At 48.1% G+C, this 24,570-nt stretch overlaps 1 protein-coding gene across 4 annotated transcripts in view; it reads right to left on the bottom strand.

Annotated features, from left to right (window-relative positions):
- Positions 1–24,570, bottom strand: part of LOC116948723 (poly(rC)-binding protein 3-like) — a 48,105-nt gene that overhangs the window by 7,217 nt on the left and 16,318 nt on the right. For all 4 annotated transcript variants that reach the window (XM_032965720.2, XM_032965718.2, XM_032965722.1 and 1 more), the window contains exons 2-10: positions 23,479–23,634; positions 17,355–17,378; positions 16,950–16,982; positions 14,474–14,590; positions 12,856–12,987; positions 11,418–11,546; positions 9,033–9,107; positions 7,471–7,512; positions 1,256–1,311 (exon numbers count right to left, since the gene is read on the bottom strand). In XM_032965720.2, coding sequence (XP_032821611.1) covers positions 1,256–1,311; positions 7,471–7,512; positions 9,033–9,107; positions 11,418–11,546; positions 12,856–12,987; positions 14,474–14,590; positions 16,950–16,982; positions 17,355–17,378; positions 23,479–23,547 — 677 coding nt within the window. In that variant the 5' untranslated portion in view covers positions 23,548–23,634. The remainder of the gene's footprint in view (positions 1–1,255; positions 1,312–7,470; positions 7,513–9,032; positions 9,108–11,417; positions 11,547–12,855; positions 12,988–14,473; positions 14,591–16,949; positions 16,983–17,354; positions 17,379–23,478; positions 23,635–24,570) is intronic.

The raw sequence follows: 24,570 nt of genomic DNA, 5'->3' as shown, positions 1-24,570 counted from the left end.
CCCGTCCAGAGCCCCCGTTTAGCCAATGTGGTGGACACAGACGCCATGAAGGGAGGAGCCAATCGGAATTGGACCTCCCCCCACAGCAGTGTTCACGACAGAGTTGCCCGTCCGGCACCGCGAGGAGGTAGGGGGTTGTTTTGCACACACACACACCGCTCAGCACACACACACACACGGCTCAGCACACACACACACCGCTCAGCACACACACACACCGCTTAGCACACACACACCGCTCAGCACACACACACACACCGCTCAGCACACACACACACCACTCAGCACACACACCGCTCAGCACACACACCGCTCAGCACACACACCGCTCAGCACACACACACACCGCTCAGCACACACACACGCCGCTCAGCACACACACCGCTCGGCACACACACACACCGCTCAGCACACACCGCTCAGCACACACACCGCTCAGCACACACACACCGCTTAGCACACATACACACCGCTCAGCTCACACACACACCGCTCAGCACACACACACCGCTCAGCACACACACCGCTCAGCACCCACACACACCGCTCACAGAATGCTCCCCTCGGTAGATGCTGCGCACAATTTCTGAAAAGCGAAATTAACTTGCATGTGCTCCGAATTTGAATTCCCTAAGAGGCAGGACCTCAGATGACCCGTAGTCTCGGTAAAAGAGGCTGTCGCAAATTGACGGCACCGTTTTGTAAACGATGAATGAGCCGCCTCTGTTTGCCACCAAGTGGGGCTGATGTCGCCGGGCTAAGTGCTCTGCATGTTACGGACGGATCAATTAACTCGATTAAAATCGGTTCTTGAACTTACATACACTTGCATCGAATTTACCTGTAACAATCAGTTATTTACAATTACTGCAAATAATCTGTCACTTAGGCCAATGGGGGCAATAACAAGTGTGCAAATGAGACAGAACAAACGATGAACAATACAAATAGTTGGCAAACATCAGAGAAACATCATGGAATAATGGGCATGAATTGTGACAATTCGTCAAATCACTGGTGGGGGGGGGGGGGGTGCGTCATTCCATGCTGACCAAACAACTACACCGCACAATGCAAAGTACAGCAACACAAATACACCGATGCACACACCCACACAAGCGTGCACACACGGAGACAAGACAATTATTCAACGTGTTCACGCGTTGGGAAACCAGGACACTGGCAATGCCTCGTGGCCTGGCAGGGGTGGCACGCGGGAGACGAAGGAGGCGTCAAGGGTGCCGCAGGAACTCACATCATGGGAAAAGCGGAGTTCATGAGCACTTGTCTCGGCAGTGGCATCCACACTTGCTGCGGGGTCAGAGGGCACGGGGAAGAGCAACGCTCGCGTTAGGGCGACCGCTGCAAGGGGAGGGCGGTGGCCGCTCTTAGCCTCGTGTGGCTTCGACGCGGCATCTCGTATACTGAGAAAATAAACCACTACTATATATTTTTTTTTTAGCAGGTAAGGCCACACTGAGCTATATAGCTCGTTTTTATTTCTTAGAAGCGACCTGGCTATCACAAATGATAGCTCAACAAAGTGGCTTGTCGTGCGCAAATTTATAGGGGCCAAATACTCTAAACACGTTTCTACACGTGGAGGGGAAACCCGGAGGACCCGGAGAAGAATCTGCACGACCGAGAATCGGCTATACTATTTCTGGCAATAAAACAGGAGGTGTTGAGATGTTCAAACACGCAACAGACACCTCCTGTTGCAAGGCCTCAAGCCTGCATCAACCACACGTACTTGTGGCAAAACATGCAAACAAACATGCTGTGTCGCCTTTTGGCGTTCTCTGGTCCAACACCGGCGAGACCAAGCCATAGAGAAGTCTGCCTCTGGTGTAGGACAATCAGACAATGCATATATTAACAGAGGATATTTGTTGGCATGTTTTTGCCACAAGTACATGCAGACTCGACTCCTTGCAATAGGCGGTATCTGTTTGGTGTAAGAACATCTTAACACCACCTGTTTCATTGCCAGAAAGGGTAAAACCTATTATTTTCTCGTAATTTTAATACGGCTAAAAATGTTCCATAGATATCCCATATACTCTTAGGGAAGCGAAGATCTTTTCAAGTGTCGGTTGCATGTGTAGAGTCAGTTTCTGGCGCTAATGTTACACCTCGTGCGTAGTGGACTTTCCTAGGGGTGCTCTTGATTCTCTACCACATGAAGCCACTCATGAATGAAGAGTTGTTGGGGGAATAAGTGTGGCTGCCTCTCCTGGATAAACAATTGGCATCGGTATTATTTAACTGCAGTGTGTGCATGCTGCAGTGTGTAACGGTGACGGTGTTCACATTCAGTCATCTAACGTAACAACTTGGCTACGTCAACAGATCAACAAATGTAAATGTATTTTACTGACGGAAAATGAATTGTCCAAAGGGAAAACACAATTCCTACTTTGTTATTATTCGACCTGCTATTCACTGTGCAGAGTCTACGCATGCGGTATATCTACAAAGAAAAAGACTCCCCATATAGCCTTAAGAGACCGTTGGGGCAAGTGCTGTTAGCGATCACCTATGAAGGCCGGCACGGCACGCAAGGGGGTGGGTGAGTGGTCAGCACCACGCCGAACCAGGTACTCATTTGAGGCTGAGTCTATCTAGGGGAGGCCCAGAACCGGTTTAGATAACCGTCACTGGTGTTGGCCGTGAGCGGGAATCGAACTGTGGTTGCCGGGTTTATAGTGCAGCGCGCTGAACACTACACGACCGCTGCCCACGCGCACAAACACATTTGAACAATGCACACATGATGTGTAATTGCTCAGCATGCCTTGTTTAACCACCCCTACCCCTAATATTCTGATTAAGCCTGCACACGCTGAAAGCCACATTAGTTCAGCGAGCCGAATAAATGTCATTTGGTAAGCCCCGAGCGTTTGGTCGTGAGCGCTTTATCGTGAGCGGCATTACATTTTGATGGAACAGTTTCGATTCGCCGAAGTTCGCTCAAGTTCCTGTGGAGACACGCTTCGTGCGAGGTTGGCGAGATTTGGAAAGGCGCCGCTGAGCAGCGAGTCCCCTGCGGCGACGGACTACCTTGCAAGACTTTGTTTTAGCAGTTCACTCTCCACGGTCCGTAGGCCCGACGAATGATGCATTTGCTGGGTTAACCGCTTTTGAGAAAATAAAAAAGACGAAGCAATGTGGCCCCCTCGCCTCGCGCTCAAGTCACGTTCCATTTCCCTTCTTGCCCCCCCCCCATCCACTGGAACAAACTCCCGCTGCACATGAAAACAAAATCATCTTCACTCACCTGCTGCCGTTCCTCTCTTAAACCAACCCATCATCTCTTAAACCAACCCATCGCTTCTCCCTAGCCCAGGGGTAGGCAACCAAAGTAACAATAATAGCCATTTGTTTAGAATTCCGTGGGAAAAAAACCCTCAATATTTCAAGCGCAGCAATGCACAGTGGTGAATACGAGAGACGGTGGTGCCTGAATAGATTACATCACAAAGCAGCAGTCCTGAAAGGGCCCTGGCCTAGCCCGTCCTGTGGCAGCTACTCCCTGGCCACACCGCCCAGCTACGACCAGGCCCGCCCCTACCCCTGTCACTACCTCTATAACTACCCCTACCCGAACCCCTATAACTACCCCTATCACTACCCTAACCGTTATCACTTCCCATATCACTACCCCAACCCCTATCACTACCCTAACCCTTATCACTTCCCATATCACTACCCCAACCCCTATCACTACCCCTATCATTACCCCAAACCCTATCACTACCCCAATCCTATCACTACCCCAACCCTATAACTACCCCCTACCCTAACCCTTAAAACTTCCCATATCACTACCCCAACCCCTGTCACTACCCCAACCCCTATCACTACCCCAATCCTATCACTACCCCAACCCCTATCACTACCCCAACCCCTATCACTACCCCAACCCCTATCACTATCCCAACCCCTGACACTACCCCAACCCCTATCATTACCCCAACCCCTATCACTACCCCAACCCCTATCACTACCCAAATCCTATCACTACCCCAACCCCTATCACTACCCCAACCCCTATCACTACCCCAATCCTATCACTACCCCAACCCCTATCACTACCCCAACCCCTATCACTACCCCAACCCCTATCACTACCCCAACCCCTATCACTACCCTAACCCCTATCACTACCCCAACCCCTATCACTACCCCAACCCCTATCACTACCCCCACCCCTATCACTACCCCAACCCCTATCACTACCCCAGCCCCTATCACTACCCCAACCCCTATCACTACCCCTATCACTACCCCAACCCCTATCACTACCCCAATCCTATCACTACCCCAACCCCTATCACTACCCCAACCCCTGTCACTACCCCAACCCCTATCACTACCCCAACCCCTATCACTACCCAAACCCCTGTCACTACCCCAACCCCTATCACTACCCTAACCCCTATCACTACCCCAATCCTATCACTACCCCAACCCCTATCACTACCCCAACCCCTATCACTACCCCAACCCCTATCACTATCCCAACCCCTGACACTACCCCAACCCCTATCACTACCCCAACCCCGATCACTACCCCAACCCCTATCACTACCCCAATCCTATCACTACCCCAATCCTATCACTACCCCAACCCCTATCACTACCCCAACCCCTATCACTACCCCAACCCCTATCACTACCCCAATCCTATCACTACCCCAACCCCTATCACTACCCCAACCCCTATCACTACCCCAACCCCTATCACTACCCCAACCCCTATCACTACCCCAATCCTATCACTACCCCAACCCCTATCACTACCCCAACCCCTATCACTACCCCAACCCCTATCACTACCCAACCCCTATCACTACCCCAACCCCTATCACTACCCCTATCACTACCCCAACCCCTATTACTACCCCAACCCCTATCACTACCCCAACCCCTATCACTACCCCTATCACTACCCCAACCCCTATCACTACCCCAACCCCTATCACTACCCCAACCCCTATTACTACCCCTATCACTACCCCAACCCCTATCACTACCCCAACCCCTCCTTAACCACCCCCACCTGTTGCGATAACTGTCACAATAACTACACCATCACTCTAAAGAACTCCACTCTTTATCTCAACCTCTATCATCTTACGTACAATTTAATCATTGCTGTAAGGAGCCTTGGAGTAAGGCACTATATCACTCTATGTAAGTAAAATATCCATGTGCGCCGGTTTAACGTCTTCTCCATATACGGCTGATGCTGTTGTTGAGCAACAACTATAATTTTACGTTGGACTGGTTGAGGCAGGGAATTGCGTTAGGAGTAGCGGGGTGGGTGATTCACTGTATTAAAGGTTTTTTGGGTTAGATCGCGTAAATATATAAATGTGTCGTTAACCGGCCACCACCCGACACAGCCAACCAGTAAGGTTTGTCACGTAACCAACACGTGCCAGAATCGCCCGATGATGCTGGATATAATTACCAGCGAAGCGTCATACTCAAGTTGTAAATGTTGTTGATTTCCTCTCCAAAACACGGGTGGGCAGAAGCAGTAACTACTTGTCACGTGTTGTTTACGTGACAACCCTTTACTGGTTGGCTGTGTCGAGTGGTGGCGGGTTAATGCCACGTCTATACATACGCAACCTAACCCAAACAAACTTTATTATGAATAGCATTGGTCGAGAAAGCCTAGCACGTGTCAAAGTGATTCACTGGCGTGGTGTCTCCTGCGTCATATTTGTGAATGGGGCATTGAGTAGTTCTACGTCCCACAGTTTATTCTGGGTCACCACGGTCTCGGCACAATGCCGGAGATTTAAAAAAAATGTTTCCATTTGTTTATCAAGTATCCACATCTGTCAAGGTTGAACTCTTAGGTGCGCTTCATTCATCAGCGGTCAGTGACTCGGTGTATGACTCAGTATCCACGTGACCACAAGCATGGTCATCGAGTCTTTGCAGCACATCTCGTGTGCTTTCAAAATATTTTTTAAACGATAAACTATTTTTATTTTACCAGGTAAGGCCTTACCGAGCTGAATAGCTCTTTGTCAGACGCGACCTGGCCACGAATGAAAGCTCAATGTAGTGGCCTGTCATGTGGAAATTATAGCAGCCAAATATACTAAACGCGGGATGTTGATTCTAATTGTGGAGGGAAAAACCGGAGGACTCGGAGAAAAATCCACGCAACCACGTGGAGAGAGACATGCAAACTCCAAATAAACAGCAGGCGTCAAGGTCGGGATCGAACCCACGACCTCCTGTGTACCACGCGAGGTAGTTAACATCTCCTAGCCACCCTGGCGCTTTTGTGTTTACCTTCAGTGTTTCACTCAAATGTAGCTCGCTTTCTGCATTACTGCGGCGTATGATAATAATGACCTCCTTATGTCGTCAGCCCCTTTCTATGTAGCTAAACAACATCTCAGCTTCTCATCCTAATTCACATTTATTTCGTATCGTCCTTGTTTTAGTTCGAAACTGGGTCTTCCTCCCCACCCCGGCCCCCTACATTACCCCAGATTATATTATCGAAAGTTGAGTGTAGTTTTTAGAATCCTTATCCAGAAAAGCCTCACCGATTGTCAAAGGTCAAGCCTTAATGATGCCGAGGATGTGACCCTAGTGCTTCCTCTCTGACTTTGTTTCCATGTGGAAGGAAATCAGAGTGCCCGGATGAAACTCGTGCAAACAAGAGCAGCACAAACATTTGTGATTTCAGAAAAAAATGCATGTGCTCACGGTTCGAAATTTTGCACATTACAACTAAAGGTCAAGAGCTCTCATTTAATGTTTTTTTATTTGTATCTAATGTATGGACTAAGAACAGGATATATATAATCTGCATAAATATAACAGTATATTCCCGTGGGAGAAAATAAAGAAAAAACACCAACCTTGTCATAATAGCATTGTTGTTACATCACTGCTACTCCACCGTCAACGTCAATGCAGTGACATCTCTCGGGTGCTAAGTGTGCCAATATAGAACTCTCACACTTTAAGGTATTTTTTCTCATGAACAAAGCTTCCAGGTTGTCATAGAGTCCAGAATACACAGTCTACGTACACATAAAATAACTATTTCTGTTTGGATGACATATTTCTTTATCAAATTTTAAAGGAGTCACTTGACCCTACGACCAAGTCACCCAGAATGCATCCGCTTTAATCTGATCGAGGAACCTAAGCAAAACTGAGCCTGGATCGTGCCTGGATGGGTGACCGCCAAGTATAAAACAGGTGTTATAGGCTGCCACGGTGTTCCTTTGTGGGCAGAATTCCCACATATGTTCCCTGCCATAACCTACCCACACTGACCACCACAACCCGCACAGTATGGGGAGGTGACCCTCATCCAGCAGTGGACAAACACTGAGCAGTCACTTGAGCTGTGTGTGTCGCCAGTGAAGCTTGACAAGTGCTACGGTGAGATGTGGCTGTCAGTGGCGCCCACTGAAGTCTCACCTCCGGGTGAGGGACGGCGTACTGCCCCTGCAGAGCGTAAGCCTACAACCGGGACGGGGACAGGGAGGGCACAGCGACACCGTTAAACATCTCAAACATATTCTTCGATTTAAAGCTTTTGTGACTGCAAGGATTCATCTTCTTTGGTTCTTTCGGTAAAGTCACGTAGAATGAGAATAAAATTATAAAATTATAAAATAAACTAACACAATAAAATTCTCACGACGTTTCGGCCACAACACAAGCAGCCTTCTTCAGGTGAAAGAACAGAACTGTCGGGACGACAGAGCTTCAATTAACGCTGCTAAGATTCGCAGCGTCTCTTTAAGCTCGGTGAGAGGCGCGGCGAGCCTTGACAAAGGAGTTTACATATCAGAGCAGGAGAATTTAGCATTGAAATAGTAGAGGGATTAGCTTGCCAAGGCTCGCCGCGCCTCTCACCGAGCTTAAAGAGACGCTGCGAATCTTAGCAGCGTTAATTGAAGCTCTGTCGTCCCGACAGTTCTGTTCTTTCACCTGAAGAAGGCTGCTTGTGTTGTGGCCGAAACGTCGTGAGAATTTTATTGTGTTATTTTATTATTTTATTCTCATTCTACGTGACTGTACCGAAAGAACCAAAGGAGATCTCAAACATAGCTCGGCGCCGCTTGTGGCTTACTCGGCGGTGGTTCGACGATGACTAAAGGAGGAGTCGCAGCCAAAGGAGGGAATGCACCTGAGCATGAGTCCTCCGCGAAGACGGAGCGATGAAATGAGCCTGGTGATGTTTGTTACATCGCGGGATCGTCAGAGATGGCAACGGCATGGCGAGGCCTTCATCCGGCAGTGAACGGACAACGGCTGACGATGATGTGATCGTAACTGGCAGTGGACTCTCCCTACTTTTTGAATTATTTGGCTCTCGGATGACGGGGATCGTACATTTGTAAGTGTTTGGCATGAGACTTAACGCACCTTAGAACTTCAGGATGACTCGGTCCCACGAGTGAAACAATTCAATCCCCTGGCAATGTTTTAGAAGCCCATATGATAAAAAATTACGTTTGTATTTTTGTAGCTGTAATCATGGACTCGACTATATCTGTGCACATTTTAATAGTTTTTTATTGCCCCAGGTTTTTAGAAGATCAATAGATATTGAACGGGGAGCTTCTTCAGCTCCGGAGGAAGCTGCCAGTGGGTGGAGCAACACGTGGGACACCGAGTCATTATCGCTACGATGATTCAGTCGAGTCGAGGACACTCAGGTGGTGCTCATCTCCTGTTTACAGCCCTGATCCAGTGTCGGAAATTCCACATTCCTATGGCATGGGTGATTCTCTCCGTAAGACAACCGCCGTTGACTTCCCCACACAGTGGCACCCATTATATCGGGAGGATGGAGTCAACCCACCCCCCCCACCCCCCCCAACGAAGATTTGAACTCACGACCTTCTCATCGCGACCCGCTCACTCTTGCACTGGGCCACCTGGCCGGCTACAGCGGTCAGGCCCATCACCGTGGTTTTAATTGGTTGCGTCGTGAGTTGCGTCGTGCGTTCCGGCGAGCGAGGGAAACCTACCTGCCCTCCGGCAAAGATCACGGGTGCAGCAGGAGGCTTGGGTCGGTAGGGGATGGTGGCTCCCTTTGGAGGGGACTGACACAGTGAGTCGTTGGGGTTGGCGCCAGCGATCGAACCGGAGGAAACAAAAACAAAAAACACACACACCACGGGAATTCATCCCCAGCCACAAGCAGACGCAGAGATGCCCCTGTTCATTGTGGAAATGCTGCCGACTGTTTTGTCTGTACGAATGCAGATGATTCTTCCAGGAAAAAAAAAAGCATCAATGACTCCCAAAACGTTATCGGGAGGGTCCTGCATGGGTATGTTTGGCCGATTCGATGAAGGGCACGTTTGGGATTCGCGTGGGAGGAACCCGGAGAACTGCGAGACACTCCATGAGCGGGTGATGCTCAGCACAGCCATCTCCTAGCCACACTTTGCAGCCCAACACCCACAACATCCAGCCAGGCACGGTGATCATCCGTTCAACTACTAGCAAGGCCAATTTCTGCATACCCTTCCAGATCTGACAAAATGAGGCACTCTCAGCGTAATGTAGTAGTCTATAGGGGGCAAGTATTGTTAGAGAGCAGCTGTTAAGGGCCATAATTGCACACGAGGGGGTGATGTGCCCAATACCACACCTGCCCAGCCATCTTTGTACCTTTACTCCACCAAAACACCAAAAATTTAAATACCATATCACGAGTCAGCTGAGCCTTTCTTGAATAGATAGATGATTGTGTTAACCGTCTGAGAGCCCCGTAAGAAAAAAACGTCTCTTTTACAAGAGACTTTGAGTGAAAACAGAGAAAATAATCCGATGAATATGTGGCATTTCAATATTTTTCTATATTATCAGTATTGTTAACTTGTCGTTTTTAGGCCTCCAACGATTAATGACCCTGGCTATACAATCAATCGTGACAATTCAGTTTGGGTCCCAATTCCATAAATAAATAAAAATGTGTCTTAATTGCAGTGTTTCATTTGTATTGCCCGTCTCGTAATTGTTTATCTGTGTCGCCTTGTCTGCTTTGTGTTGTGAGTCCCGTTAGAATATGCCTTACAAATAATCTACCCCTGCGCACTGTGCTTCGACACACGTGTACGGGCGAAAGAATCGATCTTAATGATTCGATCCACAGCGAATCTTCATTCCATTAACGCTCATTCCAGCGAAACGTTCGGTTAACTTAAATAGCACTGACAAAGTGTGTTTACGCTGGCGAGCTGTCGCTACGTTCTCAAATACACGACGGAGGAGCCATTAGGTGGTCCGCGGTGGATTCCCGAAGCGGCCCTTTCTCTGTTGTATTGTTTCTCTTCTTAGAGGCTGCACCATTAAGCCCGTCAGCCTCTTCAGGAGAGAGGCCCTTCCATCTTGCTAATCACTTCTCCCACCTCGTGACGCCATTCACTTGCTCACAAAGAAGCGCGGCTCCAACCCGACTAGCTATTTATTGCAAGTGACTCATACATCTGTGAAGTGTTCGGACGACAAAAACAAAACAACAAAAATCCTGGATTAGTTCACAGCAGTCCCGTACTGCTGTGAATTGAATCATCAATGGTGCCACACAAATTTGGTAACAGTGCCAATGCCGGGCTCTGATTAACAGTGAAGCAATGAAAGGCGTGAGGCAGTGTGACAGGACATCTCCTTTGTCTCAACTTTGTTTCCTTCTGATGGGTTGTTCTCTGATGTAATTTTGTATTTTCAGAACTCTCACTTTGCAGATGTTGCGTTTGTGCAAAACTTGAATTGTATGTCCATTCGTGTCCATATCTGACTGTCTTTCTACCCGGCTGTCTGCTTGTCAGTCTGCCCACAATGTGTTCATCTGAAATACAATGGCCAGAATGTTGACTCTCTCCTACGTGCACACACAACATGGCAATGCCATGTGACTCGCACTGCACAATGGGAGGGCTGATCCTCTGGTCACAATTACACCGACTGCTGTTTGTAGATCACCTTTGCGTGCATATTATTATTATTGCTGCTGCTCTTACTTGCTTTCGGTTTGCATGCACGTATCTGCATGATGAATATGTAATCATTTACAAAGAGTCCTGGAATTGGGTAATTTTGTTGTCACTGTGTGTGTGCGTGTCAATCCGTCTGCCTGTCCACCAAACTGTCTGTTCATCAGTGTATCTGTCACTCCGCCTGTCAGTGTCTGTGTGTCGGCGTGTCTGTCGTCAGCCCCTCTGTCCTCCTGCCCGCTCGTCTCCCTCCACGATGTCCCCTGCAGTCACGAGCCGGTGGTGAAGCAATTAGGGCAACAGTACACAGGCTCCTCTTCCCGCCTCCCTCGCTTCTCTTGAATCCCCTCACTCCCTCTCTCCCTTTGTTTCCTCCTCCTCGTCCTCCTCCTCCTCTGCTACGGGGTTCACCTCCAACATGATGACGCAGATCTGCTTGACGCACTGGATGATGGCCTCAGGGGCGCCTGACACGGTCACCGCCCTCTCCGTCGAGTTGGGAAGCATGTCGCCCGCCACCTGCACCTGCGCTCCTGTCGACTGCACACCCCCCCCCCCCCACGCACCGACCACGGCACGCACACGGCCCCCCCAAACCCTGCATTAATAACTCGTCCGATCGCAGCGCGCGCTGGCCGTTTGCTTGGCGGTTTGCTCAGCGATGATGCGACTGCGTAAAGTAGGCTAACACTTGGTGAAGGGTGTTGCCATTAATAGCAGCGTCGCTTTTGGAGTAAGACTGATGTCAAAGCTTTCACTCGAGGAGACAGATTGCACAGGAATGGAAAGATGCGCGGAGCAAGGACGAATGGACGGACGAACAGAGGAATGGGCAGATGTACGGGCAAAGACAGAGGCATGGACGAATGGGCGGATGGATGAACTCATAAGAGGCCCGCCCGTTCTCGGAAACAAAGACTTATGGGTGAAAGACGAGAGACTGGAAGGCGCACCAGGGCTGGTGCTGCGGACACAATTTCTGAATGAGCTACAGGGGAACTCCTCTTCTCCGCAATGATATGGGGACCAATATTGTAGATCCTATTATCCGAGGGGTTATCGGCGATTTTACAGCCTCTAATCCGCTGGGTAAAAACTTGTGAATAACCCCCCAAGTAATAGCATGAGTTTGGCATGTGGCTCCCCTCATCTGCAAAAAGGTGAACATTAGGCAGCGGCTTCGCGATGCATTATGGGTGAAATCTCCGATAATAGCAAGATATGGGGCTGTGGATAATGAGTTTTCACGAACCCTACCACATCTCTCCTCCCATCAGTAGAAATGGGTACACCACATTTAGCAAACGGGGAGCTGGGTAAAATGTGGGTGCACCCACCTCTTCCAACAAGTGTGGTGAGCATGAAAGAGTAGACCACATACCCGCTTCTAGGGATTCTCTAGTGGAGACCTTTCGAGCAGCAGTCACGTGAGCGAGCAATTGGAGGGCTGCGCCTTTAGCATTTACATGCAACTGCATCTGAAGACGCTCACAGCACTCCGGGACGTGTGCACGACAGGGAACGCAGGGCGGTTGTTTATATTTATTTTGTAAAAACAAAGCGCCACCGAAAGCACCTTACACAGGAGGAGCAGGGGGTAGCGGAGGACAAGGGGAGGATGGTGAGCTCGGGTGGGAGGTCACGAGCGCAACCTCCCATTGAGCAGGGTATGAAGCTTCTCGTGCGTTGGGTCTCGCAGAGGAAGTTAGAGCAGTCCTCATTCTGTCACCGGGCGCGCACCGCTGCGGCCTTCATCAATTCCTACGGCGTGCAGGCCGCGGTTGGAATATCACCATACTTTACCCACGCTGGTCAGCGTCTCCACCTCCCCTCCCCTCCCCAGGGTCACCTCTCGGATCTCCTTGATCTTGGAGCCGCCCTTCCCAATGAGGGAGCCACACTGGCTGGCCGGCACCACGAGGCGGAGCGTCACGGGGGGCTTGCTTGTCACCGCGCTGTTCGCCATCGAGGCGTTGATGTCCTGGTGAGGAAGTGGGGTACGTGAGGGTACGCGAGGGCCCTCCCCGGCCACTGCATCATCGCACGGCGCAGAAGATGCGCTTCTGCGGCCGTCTGGAACGCTCTTCCTTCCGATATTAGGAAGCCACTGGAGCGATGCACTTTTAAATCGCCAAGATGAACAAACGAATTTCTTTACAACTGTTTCTTTGCGTTAGTTTGTCGTCCTTCTCCCTGCACCTCCGATCAGCGCGGCTGGCTATGTACGGTACGCAAGAAGTTCAACATCCATACGTACATATAGCCAGCACTATTTCTGTGACTCAGGCATTGAGTGTCGCGTTTTCTCTGCTCGCCCACGGGGGGGCTGGTCCTGGGTGCGTCCTCGTCACCAGGGTGTAGGGGCTTTACAGGTGACGTCAATTGTGGAGGGTTTTTTTTTAATGAAATCTTCGAGGGACATATTTTTTTATTTTACAATTTCCACATAGAAAGCCCACAAGACTTAAGAGCCCCAAAATAGCTCATGCCGCCGTTATTCAGTATAGGGATTCCACTGTGATCCTCGTATGATGAGACTGTGCTCCGCCATCGGAGCGTGGAATTCACAGGCCGCCACAACGGAGACGAGCACCACCACAATGCGCGCATCAGCAAGAGAACACCAGCGGTCAAGTAACTAATTTTAGTGATTTATTCATCCAGGACGTCCTCGATGAGTGTCAATACTTTTTAAGTAAGGACTCGTGTGAGAATTTTACTTCAATTTTCAGAAGTGTTTTGACTTGACTTGAACAAGTCAAAACCCAACCCCCGGGCACTCCTTTGAGGGATGGTTCATAATCCTCTGACGGCAGTGAAATTGATGATAAAATGAGCAATAACATATCACTCATCGTCATGGTTATGTCAGCCAGCAGAATAAACCTCAGCATTTTGCTGGCAATGCCCACAATGTAGCCCACTCCCCGCCTTCACCAACCCATACTGACATGTGTGGTGAAGTATGCTCAACAAAATATGCCATGGCTCGTACGGCATAGGGAGGCCGTCATCCAGCAGTGAATTGACAAGGGCGCTGCACATATACAGGCTGACAGTACCTGCCTGTCCTTCCCGCTGTGTAGACACTGCCACCACAGGCTTAATGCGAGCAGTGGAGATGGGACTATGAGTTGATTATGTCGATTCATTGGATAACAATTGTCATTCATTGTTCTATGTGGTCAATGACTTTAAATATGGCAGCTGCCCCACATCCTTCCTCCTGAAGGCAGGAAACCCCCTACAAGCCACGCTTAGCGTGACGAGACTGATGATGCAGATGATTTCATGAATCCTCGCCTATCACCTCCCATCTTGCGGAACCATATTTTTTTAAAAAATCAGGTACTTTTTTGTTTACCCAATTACTGTTGTGTAATCGAAGCGATAATCAGCAGAGTCATCGGTTACATAATAATTTGGATATCCAAGGCACTTGCGAGCTGCGTGTCCCATCGTCGCACCTCCTCAAACTTGTTGGTGATCATGGAGAAGGCTTTGAAGATGGCATCCGTCTGTCCGGTGATGGTGACGATCCGTTCGGGGCACGAGCCCTCCGAGATGTTTATCCGTGCGCCGCTCTGGGGGCAAAACGCGCCGGCACAACCCCACACGCAGGGCTCACCGATCGCTCGCTCGCTCGCTCGCCAACTCAGGCCTCCTAAACCCTGGCACTCTGCGATCATTCTCGCTGCCGAGCCAGAGACGGGCAGTTCTAAATTATATTAAACGTGCCAAATGACACGTATACCGTAGAGCCACGGCGTATAATGCAGGGTATGTAGTGTATAATGTAGTGTTTAATCAGTGATGGACGGTATCAAAATCATACGTAATAAAACGATGTAATTTCATTACATTTGCAATTGGTATGGAAATGACACACCTCAAAGTAATTGCCCATTTGATTTGAAGTTACATTTACTGCAGCAATTTGTATATTAATTGCCCTGGTGGATGTATTTTGCCCATCCCTTCGCTTAGTGCATGGGTGATGTTAGCAAGGCTGGGCTGTTCGTGGTCAATGTCACGGGTTTCCAGTCCACACTCTCATATTTGCATAACTGTCATTGATGTTCATAATATTTGTTTGAAAAAGTAATTTGGTGAATGGCAGTGGAAACGTCCTATTCAGTGAACAGGCTGAAAATGTGTACGTCCTCGATATGTTGCCAAATAAAATGCATCTTGGATGCGGCGAATAAGTCTTCACTCAGAGTTAACTGCATGTGATGGATTCCATCCAATGACAGAGGGTTTTTAATCAGAACGCTACTGAGAAATAAGATACACGTGACAGGTTCCATCTGATCAGAAACAGTTATAATCAGGAGTCTACTGTACAAACAATGTGTATGTTCCAGCACACAAAGCCAGTCGTGGCCATTGCGGAATATTTCCATTATGGAGAATGGCAAAGTTACCCAGTATCTTTTTAATGCATTCTGATTAGAATCAACCGAGTTATTTCTCCTGCTTCTTAATAAAACATCGGTGGCTGAGTTCACTTGAAAGAGTTATCCAATAGCAGGAGGCTCGCAGGGGACACGTGGATGGCCACAGTGAATTGCTTAACGCATTTTTGAAAACAAAATAGCTATTCTTTTTTAGGAATGCGGTGAATTTGTATCCAAATGCATTCGGTCCATTGAGCATTTATGCTCACAAGAAAGCGTGGTTACACTTTACCTGCAAAACTGGAGAATGACAGTAGCGACAGATGTATTTAAACGTGCTGCGAGTGATGTTGGTATTTAAATGTGCTGCGAGTGAAACGTGCTGCGAGTGATGTTGGTATTTAAACGTGCTGCGAGTGATGTTGGTATTTAAACGTGTTGCGAGTGATGTTGGTATTTAAATGTGCTGCGTGTGATGTTGGTATTTAAATGTGCTGCGAGTGATGTTGGTATTTAAACGTGCTGCGTGTGATGTTGGTATTTAAACGTGCTGCGAGTGATGTTGGTATTTAAACGAGCTGCGTGTGATGTTGGTATTTAAACGTGCTGCGAGTGATGTTGGTATTTAAACGAGCTGCGAGTGATGTTGGTATTTAAACGTGCTGTGAGTGATGTTGGTATTTAAACGTGCTGCGAGTGATGTTGGTATTTAAACGTGCTGCGAGTGATGTTGGTATTTAAACGTGCTGCGAGTGATGTTGGTATTTAAACGTGCTGCGTGTGATGTTGGTATTTAAACGAGCTGCGAGTGATGTTGGTATTTAAACGTGCTGCGAGTGATGTTGGTATTTAAACGTGCTGCGAGTGATGTTGGTATTTAAACGAGCTGCGAGTGAAACGTGCTGCGAGTGATGTTGGTATTTAAACGTGCTGCCTGTGATGTTGGTATTTAAACGTGTTGCGAGTGATGTTGATATTTAAACGTGCTGCGAGTGATGTTGGTATTTAAATGTGCTGCGTGTGATGTTGGTATTTAAACGTGCTGCGTGTGATGTTGGTATTTAAACGTGCTGCCTGTGATGTTGGTATTTAAACGTGCTGCGAGTGATGTTGGTATTTAAACGTGCTGCGTGTGATGTTGGTATTTAAACGTGCAGCGTGTGATGTTGGTATTTAAACGTGCTGTGTGTGATGCTGGTTGTTGATGTTTACCTTCATCATAGGACCTTTACCATCTTAACACAACTGTTTTATTGCCAGATTCGATCAAACCAATTCTTATATTTTGATTCTGGCAAGGGAGGTCCCGTGGCGTAGTTGTTCTGCCCGAGCTATAAATACCCCGATAGTGGCGTTGTCTTTGTGCTGTTCGCCTTTTGGCGTTCTCTGGTCTAACGCTGTTAGTGAGATGAGGCTCTCAAGATAGCCACGTGGTTAATGCAGACATGATCCCTTGCAAAAGGTTTCTGTTTGGTGCATTAACATCTTAACACAAAAACTGTTTTATCGCCAGAAAGGATAAAACCAATTCTTATAAGTTTACCTCTTCTCGCATCTTCTTCACCGTCTCCCCTTTCTGCAAAATAAATTGCGAATTGCTGCATCACTTGATGAGTGTGACAACGTGGGATGAAGCATCTGTTGTTCTACGTGACTGCACGCGCCGTTTGTGACCAATAAACTTTCCTTCGGCGATTCGAGCAAAAAAAATAGTAAGACATGAAACTAAATATTTGGAGGACCTCTGAGCATTAAGAAATAATGAATCGGTTGATATTGCATTGTTGCATGTGTGCTCTGAATAGCGTTTGCTATTTTTGATAGTTTATTTTGATTTCGAGTTTATCACAGGATCTAAAACATTTCATGAAAACAGACCACAATGAAGGTGAAGAACTAAGCAATGAAGAGTTTGAAAAATGTGACAACAATTTCTTGTGAGACGTACCTTTCCAATTATGCTTCCCACCTCCTGCAGTGACACAAAAGTCACAACAGCACGTACACAATGTTCAGTTTCATTACGATTATTCATAAATTATTAAATCTGTGCTTTCAAAATGCGTGTTACATAACACTGCAAAATCACGTGATGACGATGACTGTAAAAATAGCTCATGATAAATTAAAAGGCGACAAGACCAGTGCTTTGAAGCAATAAACGACACACGTGTGTATGTTGATGCTGTACCTAACTGAATAACGTTGCGTGTGTTTGTGGGACATATTTTATGATTACACAGACAACATTCGTTGTCATTAAGATTGAGAAAGTATCAAAGTGCATGAGAAGGGGAGTCAGACAAAGAGGCACAAAGTTCTTCACGTGGTTTCTAAACATCGAATTGGGGAAACGAAAACAACAATAGCAGCAGGGTGGTTTATGAAACCCAGCTTGGGATTCACGTAGATTGACTCAGCCTAAAAGAAAGATGGTCATGAACATGGGCACTGCGGAGACAAAATAATCTGGGTATATGCTGCTCGCTTCACGATCCTTCTGTGTGCCCTATTAGGTGCTCGCTGACAGCAGTGCGACTTGGCTTTGCGCGCTTATTCCCCGACTTGAGCACGCACATCGCAACAAACGCGTTCTTTTTATGTTTACCGAAATAAAAAAATTACACTTTTTTGTCCTGCTTCTGAGAAATATAAAAAAAACCCGATTTCAAAAGAAAAACTGTCCTCACATTGTAAGCCCAACAAAGAGAGATGGGGAGGCAGTGGAAGAAAAAAAAATAGTCCCGACTAATAACACAAAACAATATTTTTTTTTCCCCCTTCGCCTCTCACTGCGATTGAAAGGGACGTGAATCTCGTCCGTTTGGGCCCTGAGCCAGCGACGGGCCCGTGAAATCCGTTCCGACGGATGAGCAGAGCGAGCGGCAAGCCCCCCCCCCCTACTCCGCCCCGCGCTTCATTAAATTATCTTGCTTCGTGGGCCCTGTCTGGCCCACGGGCATAAGAGCGGCTCGGCGCTGCACCGCTCGGCAAACCCAGCGACGGATTCCCTCCGCGCGTCGCGCAGAAAACCAACACCAAATCGCGGTGCGATTCTCCCTCGGCAAACGCGCGTTCAGATTCTTCAGATTATTTTTTTGGCTGCTGTAAATTTCTGCGTGCTAAGCCACTTTGTTGAGCTTTCATTTGTGATGGCCAGGCCGCTTTTGAAAAATAAGTGAATAGCTAAGTGGGCTTTACCTGGTAAGACAAAAAAATTGGTTTCGTTTTATTTGGATATTTTTGTAAAGTTATTTGCCTACCTTTGCTGTAATTTGCACTCTGATCGTGTTTTGTATTCTTTGTTGTTGTAACGTTCTGACCTGCCCTTCCTGGACATTTTTGAAAAAGAGCTTTATAGCTGTTTTTCTTCTGTATAAATAAATATTCTGATTCTGAAATACAGTTATTGGCTTTGCGTAATGAGAACGTGGAATTTCCAACTGATGGAATAAGTGGAATACAGCAAATATGGGAAGTAGTACCACACAAGACATGGCCGTTTAAGGATATTATTCCCGCTTGGCAATGTGTGTCTTAGCAGTCTTGCAAATGATTTCATTCCCCTTCGTATGTTTCGGCATGCCACAGCTAGACAGACAATTGTCAGCACATATCGAGATATTATAGATGATGGCAAATACAACCATTTCCCTGGGGCTCTGTGTGGATGAATTTTAACATAATGGAGCAGCACATTCAATGTTAAGTAACGTGTTAATTTTCATCACTAAACAAATGTAAGTCTTTGCCACTAGTCACAAACTCCAATTGTGAGCCTATCCACAAATTGCCCCCCCCCTTTCACCCCACAATTACTCTGTTATGCTGATCAAGATTGCTGGCCCTGCCAAATGACAAAAACTGCCTCCCCGCTGCGGCAATTGGTCAAAGTAGACAAAACATGACGCATGAGAATTCAGATTGAATCATCCGACGCACGCACGCGCACGCACGCACACGCAAATACACACATGCACGCATGCACAAAAGCACGCACATACACACGCATACACGCGCACAAAGACGCACACGCACGTACGCGCACACGCACGCAACGTGCGCTGTGGCAAATGTCTTGTAAACGCCATCCGTGTATGCCTCCGCTGGTCATAACACAGCAGCAGCTGGAGAAAAGCACACGTTATATAAGCACAGTTCTCAAGAACCACGTGCTTGCATTGGACTTGGTGGGGTCGGGGTGGAGCCAAAGGGAAACTTCTGGTACAAGTACACTGCTTCGGATATAAGCACACCTGAACTTGCTCCCAAGGGGGTGTGTGTGTCGGCTTTTACGCAGCTTCAAATGGTCAATACTCTCACTGTCGTTTATGAGTGATGTTGTGTTGAAATAATCCTTCGTTAAATATTTTGCTCCTCAACCATTGTGAACATGTTGTCTCTGACTTTGTGCGAGGGACCCCCCCCCCCCCCCCCGCTTGGATGAATTCTGTTTTAAATAGCACTCAATACGACGTTTGTTGCCATATTTTAGTTTCCACTGCACGAATGTATTCAACGTTTGAAATTAACTGCATCATGGTGGGTGAAATGTTTGGCCTTTTATTAATTGCATTCCAATTTATTGTCCCATCGTTATTATATGGACATCGTTATTATATGGACATCGTTATTATATGTATGTACACCGAAGCAGCGTACAAAAAGCACAACGGGAGATCATGAAGATGTATTTGCAAAAAAGTACGTTGGGCTTCTGTTGGGTAGACGTTTTGGAAACCAAATGCAAAAAACTCATGAATTCAAAAACACACAAAACAGGCAAGACAGAATACATTGGAGTGACACGAAGACAGTTTTGCCTTTCATATCGACACACACTCGCCTAATTTCTACCAAAACGAATTAAATTCCATCATCTGTAATAAAAAAAAACGATGTTAATTTAAGGAAAATGAAATTAAAGCCAGAATGGTGTGATTGTGACTGTGCAATCCAAACTATGGACCATATCGTAAACCACTGTAGTCTGCACTCCTTCAACGGAGGAGGAACAGCAAAACGACACGAACTCTCTGCTAAAGCCCTCTGGTCGTGGCGAGCAGACTTCCACATTGGGATTTAGCTCCTGAACATATTGCCACACGCAACAGTAGAATATAAGAACAATGTACACCCCTTAATCAATCCACTGCTGGATGAAGACCTCCCCATGCCTTGTTGTTCGATAGAGTATGATGAATAATACATTCCACAATCCGCAACAGGGTAAATATTTTATAAAGCCAGAAGAGGGCTGTTTTTTTTAGTTTTGTTTAAATCACAGTCGCTGAGCAAGCACAGGCCCAGGGGCCCCAAAACGTCAAGCAGCCAGAAGCATACAGCACGATTGAAATTGAAAGTGCCCGCCATTACCCGCTGGCCCTGCTCTGTGTCGTGTGAAACGTTCATCTTGTTCCACATTCCGCATCGGCGAGCCGCACATGTCGTGTCCCTGTGCGCCGCGCTCACTCCCCATCCACCGCGACACCCACGCCGCCACAGCGATGAATGCCCTCACCGCGGGGGGGGGGGGGGCGGGGGCGTGCCACCACCGCGTTAAACACTTCCAGCGAGCACCGTCGTCGATCGCTCCGCGGAGCCGCACAGTGGGAGCCGGACGAGGGCGGGCGTTGTTGTGCGGCAGGGCTTTGGTTCGGGAGTGGAAGTGCTGTCACGTCTCTCAGCGAAACAAGGCTCAACCACAATCGCCATCGATTGACCGACCGACCGACCAACTGACCGATCCATCGACCGATCAATCGACCGACTAAACCGCATCCTCTCTTGCACGATCCCCCTAACTCTGCCAAATGGCACATTGTGCCGGCTGCGCTGTTACGCCGAAGGGTTCGTCCCGGCGTAAGTCACCGTGACGTTGGTGTGATCGGAGGTGCGGGAAGCGGAGCCCCGCGATGTTTGGAGAATGTTCCTGCACCTGCGCTTTACAGGGGCGGTGACGCCGGCCCAGCGGAGGCTCGATCGCTGCTTTTTGTGCAGAGGTTCACGGCTCGGAATTCCAGCGGCCGCCCTCACTATTACCGCCGTGTGACAACCATAACAATACTACTACAACGTGCCGTCTGCCTTACGGGAGATGTTAAAGACCCCCTGACATCATTCGCTAGAGCAGTGCCATCGCGTGCCAGCATCAAGGTACCAAAGTAGCCAAATTAGAAAATTACACCGCAAATTATTCAATATTCTTTGGTATGGCTGCTGACGTAGGTGCAGAGCAACAACCACAACTTCACATTGAGGTGGTCAAGTCAGATAACTGCATCAGGAGCAGCGGTGTGTATCCCTGTGATGTCTCCTTCGTATTTGTGGATGGGGCATTGCCTCGTTATACGTTGGGATTATACACAGAGCGGCAATCATCACCGCCTATGAGCAGACTAGTTCCCCAGGTCCCTCTTGCAAATGAAATTATCCTGGTCTTTTAAGCTCTCACCTGGTTAAACAAAATTAATTTGAAACGAGTAACCTGATTAAGGCCTACTATACCATCAAGGGGACAGGGCTTTGGGTGTTATTGTCCTTTTGGTGGTCCCGTGGCCTTCTGTTAATGATCATTGAGGACCTCAGCTTTCCACAGCCTTAACAATCCGTTTTGGATTGGATTTGAAATGGGTGAGGGCTTTACAGTCCTGCCTCATGTCTCGAAATGTCTTGTACTAGTTTATTTGATTATTTAGCATTCTCGTTTCAGAGAATGCCACCCTTTTGTAAAAGTAATGTGATTAGAGAATGCGGTTGAAGGTGTTTTGTTTCAAAACTCAACGTTCTACTCTGATGATTTCATCTGTAACCTGCAATTGACTTGCTACCAAACTACACGGTATAACTGTGACCATTTCACACCCGCCAATCAATGTAACAAAGCTCTGCAAGCTAATAAAACATAATTCTAATTCAACCACGAATTTTGCATTTCTTTTTGAGATATAGTGTAGGAACCTTGAAGTTTGTCTTAAGAAGTGCTGTGGTTTGAATGTAAAATTCGTTATTTTCTTGGAGAATACCTTGGAAATAAACTTAAAGGCACAATTAAGAGTTAAGGGCCTTAGCATGCAGGGTAACTAATATTCCTGAGGTCAGGGAGACTTGGGCACGTGCCAAGAAGAGACGAAAAAGGATGTTTACCTTTCCTATAATTTGCACTCCGATTGTGTTTTTGTACTGTTTGTTGTTGTAACGTTCTGACCCGCCCCAACTGGACATCTGTGAAAAAGAGCTTTATAGCTTATCGGATTCCTCCAGTATAAATACAGATTCTGATTGTGATTCTGAAAGAACAGAGCTGAGGAGGTGGCACTGGTGCAGGGTAGAGGAGACGTGGTGGAACGAGACATGAGGGCGGTGGATGTGGCCAGAGAAGAGACACAAAATAGAGAAGCATGGAGATAGAACGTTTAAGCAATCAACCCCATCAAACAACAGGACTTTTGGCTGAAAAGAAGAAAATAAACCTAGACCAGTGTAATGACACGGGAAGGTTACGGTCATAACAAACCAATCAGATTTGGATTTATATCGCGTCTAAGTAAAATTCCATCCTAAGACGCCGCACAAAAACAGCGTGACATAAACATCACGTAGACCGTAAATATAGACAGTACACATTTTAAATATATATTCGAGGCAGAAGAATAGAGGAAAAGACTTGAGCCTGAAATTGAATAGTGGCAGGGAGCCACCAGCACGGATGGCTGGAGGGGAGGAGGACGAAGTCCCATCCTGTGAGGGCAACAGAGGACAGGGGCGACCTCCCACTGAGCACAGGTCGGCTATAAGTTTCGACAGGAGGCCCCTGCCATTGGTGACGGTGCAATCCCTGCCGTGCGTGTGTCGTGAACAGGGCTTCATTTCGGAGCTGTCCAGGGACTGAGCTCCTGAAAATACTTCCCCGCCGCCACCACCACCGACCCACCCACCCCACTCCCCGCTTTTGGGGAGAAAGGGGGCGGGGGTGGGAAAGTTGGGGGGGGGGGACGCCTAGAAAACATTCTGTGATGAGAAATTAAGCTCTGGCCACGAGTGGTGCGGTGCTGTGCGGTGCCGCCACTCGCCTTGCCGTGCATGAGCAGACGGATGGTGAGCGTCACGTTGAGTCCCGACTCGGTGATCTTTCCCTCCATCCTGCCCGGGATGTAGCGGCGGGGGATGCTGGAGGGACAGGGTTTTCGGGGATTGCTAGGGGGTTGGTACGGCAGGCACGGGTACACCTGCATGCACACACGCGCACACACACACGCGCCCCAGCCGCGTCAGACAGCGCGTACGTTCTTTTACAATCGCGAGGAGTGAATTTCCGATGATTCCCGTCCTGAAAATGATTACGTAAAAAGGCACACCACATGCAGCATATCTCCTGCTACGGCTGTGGCTGCACGCCATGTGCCACCTATTTCAGTCTACCAGTGACCAGGAAAGTATTCAGGGAGAAATTAAGCACCGCTTATAGATCCTAGGTATTATTGTGTGTGTGTGTGTACACCCGACCAGTGACTGCATGATGGTGGATAGCACACTGAGCTGCAAAGTCCGGCAGCGGTGAACGACAACCGACCTCGCCCTGGGGGTCCTCTGGGTCAATTCAGCCTTACATGGGTACTCGGTTAGGGTATGCAACGTCAGCACTGGGAGACAGCGGGTGGCCGAGCATGGCGCTGATGACGCCACCACCGTTTGTGCCGCCGTTGCAGCCTTAAGCAGGGCTCGCGAACAGCAGTCGCTCAAACTTGTGTGGCTTTTGCGGGGGTGGACGTTGTCTTTGTGCGTGAAGAGCAGCAGCGCCGCTCCCATTGCTCAACCTCGTGCTCAATTTACACCCTTGCGAAGGAGATCTTCTCCCTCAAGGGAGTTTTCCACGTCAATTATTTTAACTAATTCATTATTAGCACACACGCACATTGTTGCGACAGCCTATCTGGTGTAGAAAGGGATGATAGAGCCACATCGATGAATCCACCGGCACGCATCATCGGAGGTTACAAAACCCACGGTGGAGTTTGTAACCAGCTCAACCTGGAGTTTTTTATGGTAATAATAACAATGGTCTCTGTCCAGGAAAGCCCGAGCCTCAAGACTCTTTATCGAGAGGGTCCTGCATTCGGATGTTTGGCCATTCCCATTCACGAGTGTTTAGTTTCGTGTGGGAG

Source organism: Petromyzon marinus, chromosome 34, assembly GCF_048934315.1.
Source record: "Petromyzon marinus isolate PM22_M1 ecotype Great Lakes invasive population chromosome 34, UKy_Petmar_22M1.pri1.0, whole genome shotgun sequence".
NCBI lineage: Eukaryota > Metazoa > Chordata > Hyperoartia > Petromyzontiformes > Petromyzontidae > Petromyzon > Petromyzon marinus.
Note: the sequence above shows the minus strand (reverse complement) of the source record. Positions and strands in the feature narration are given on the sequence as shown.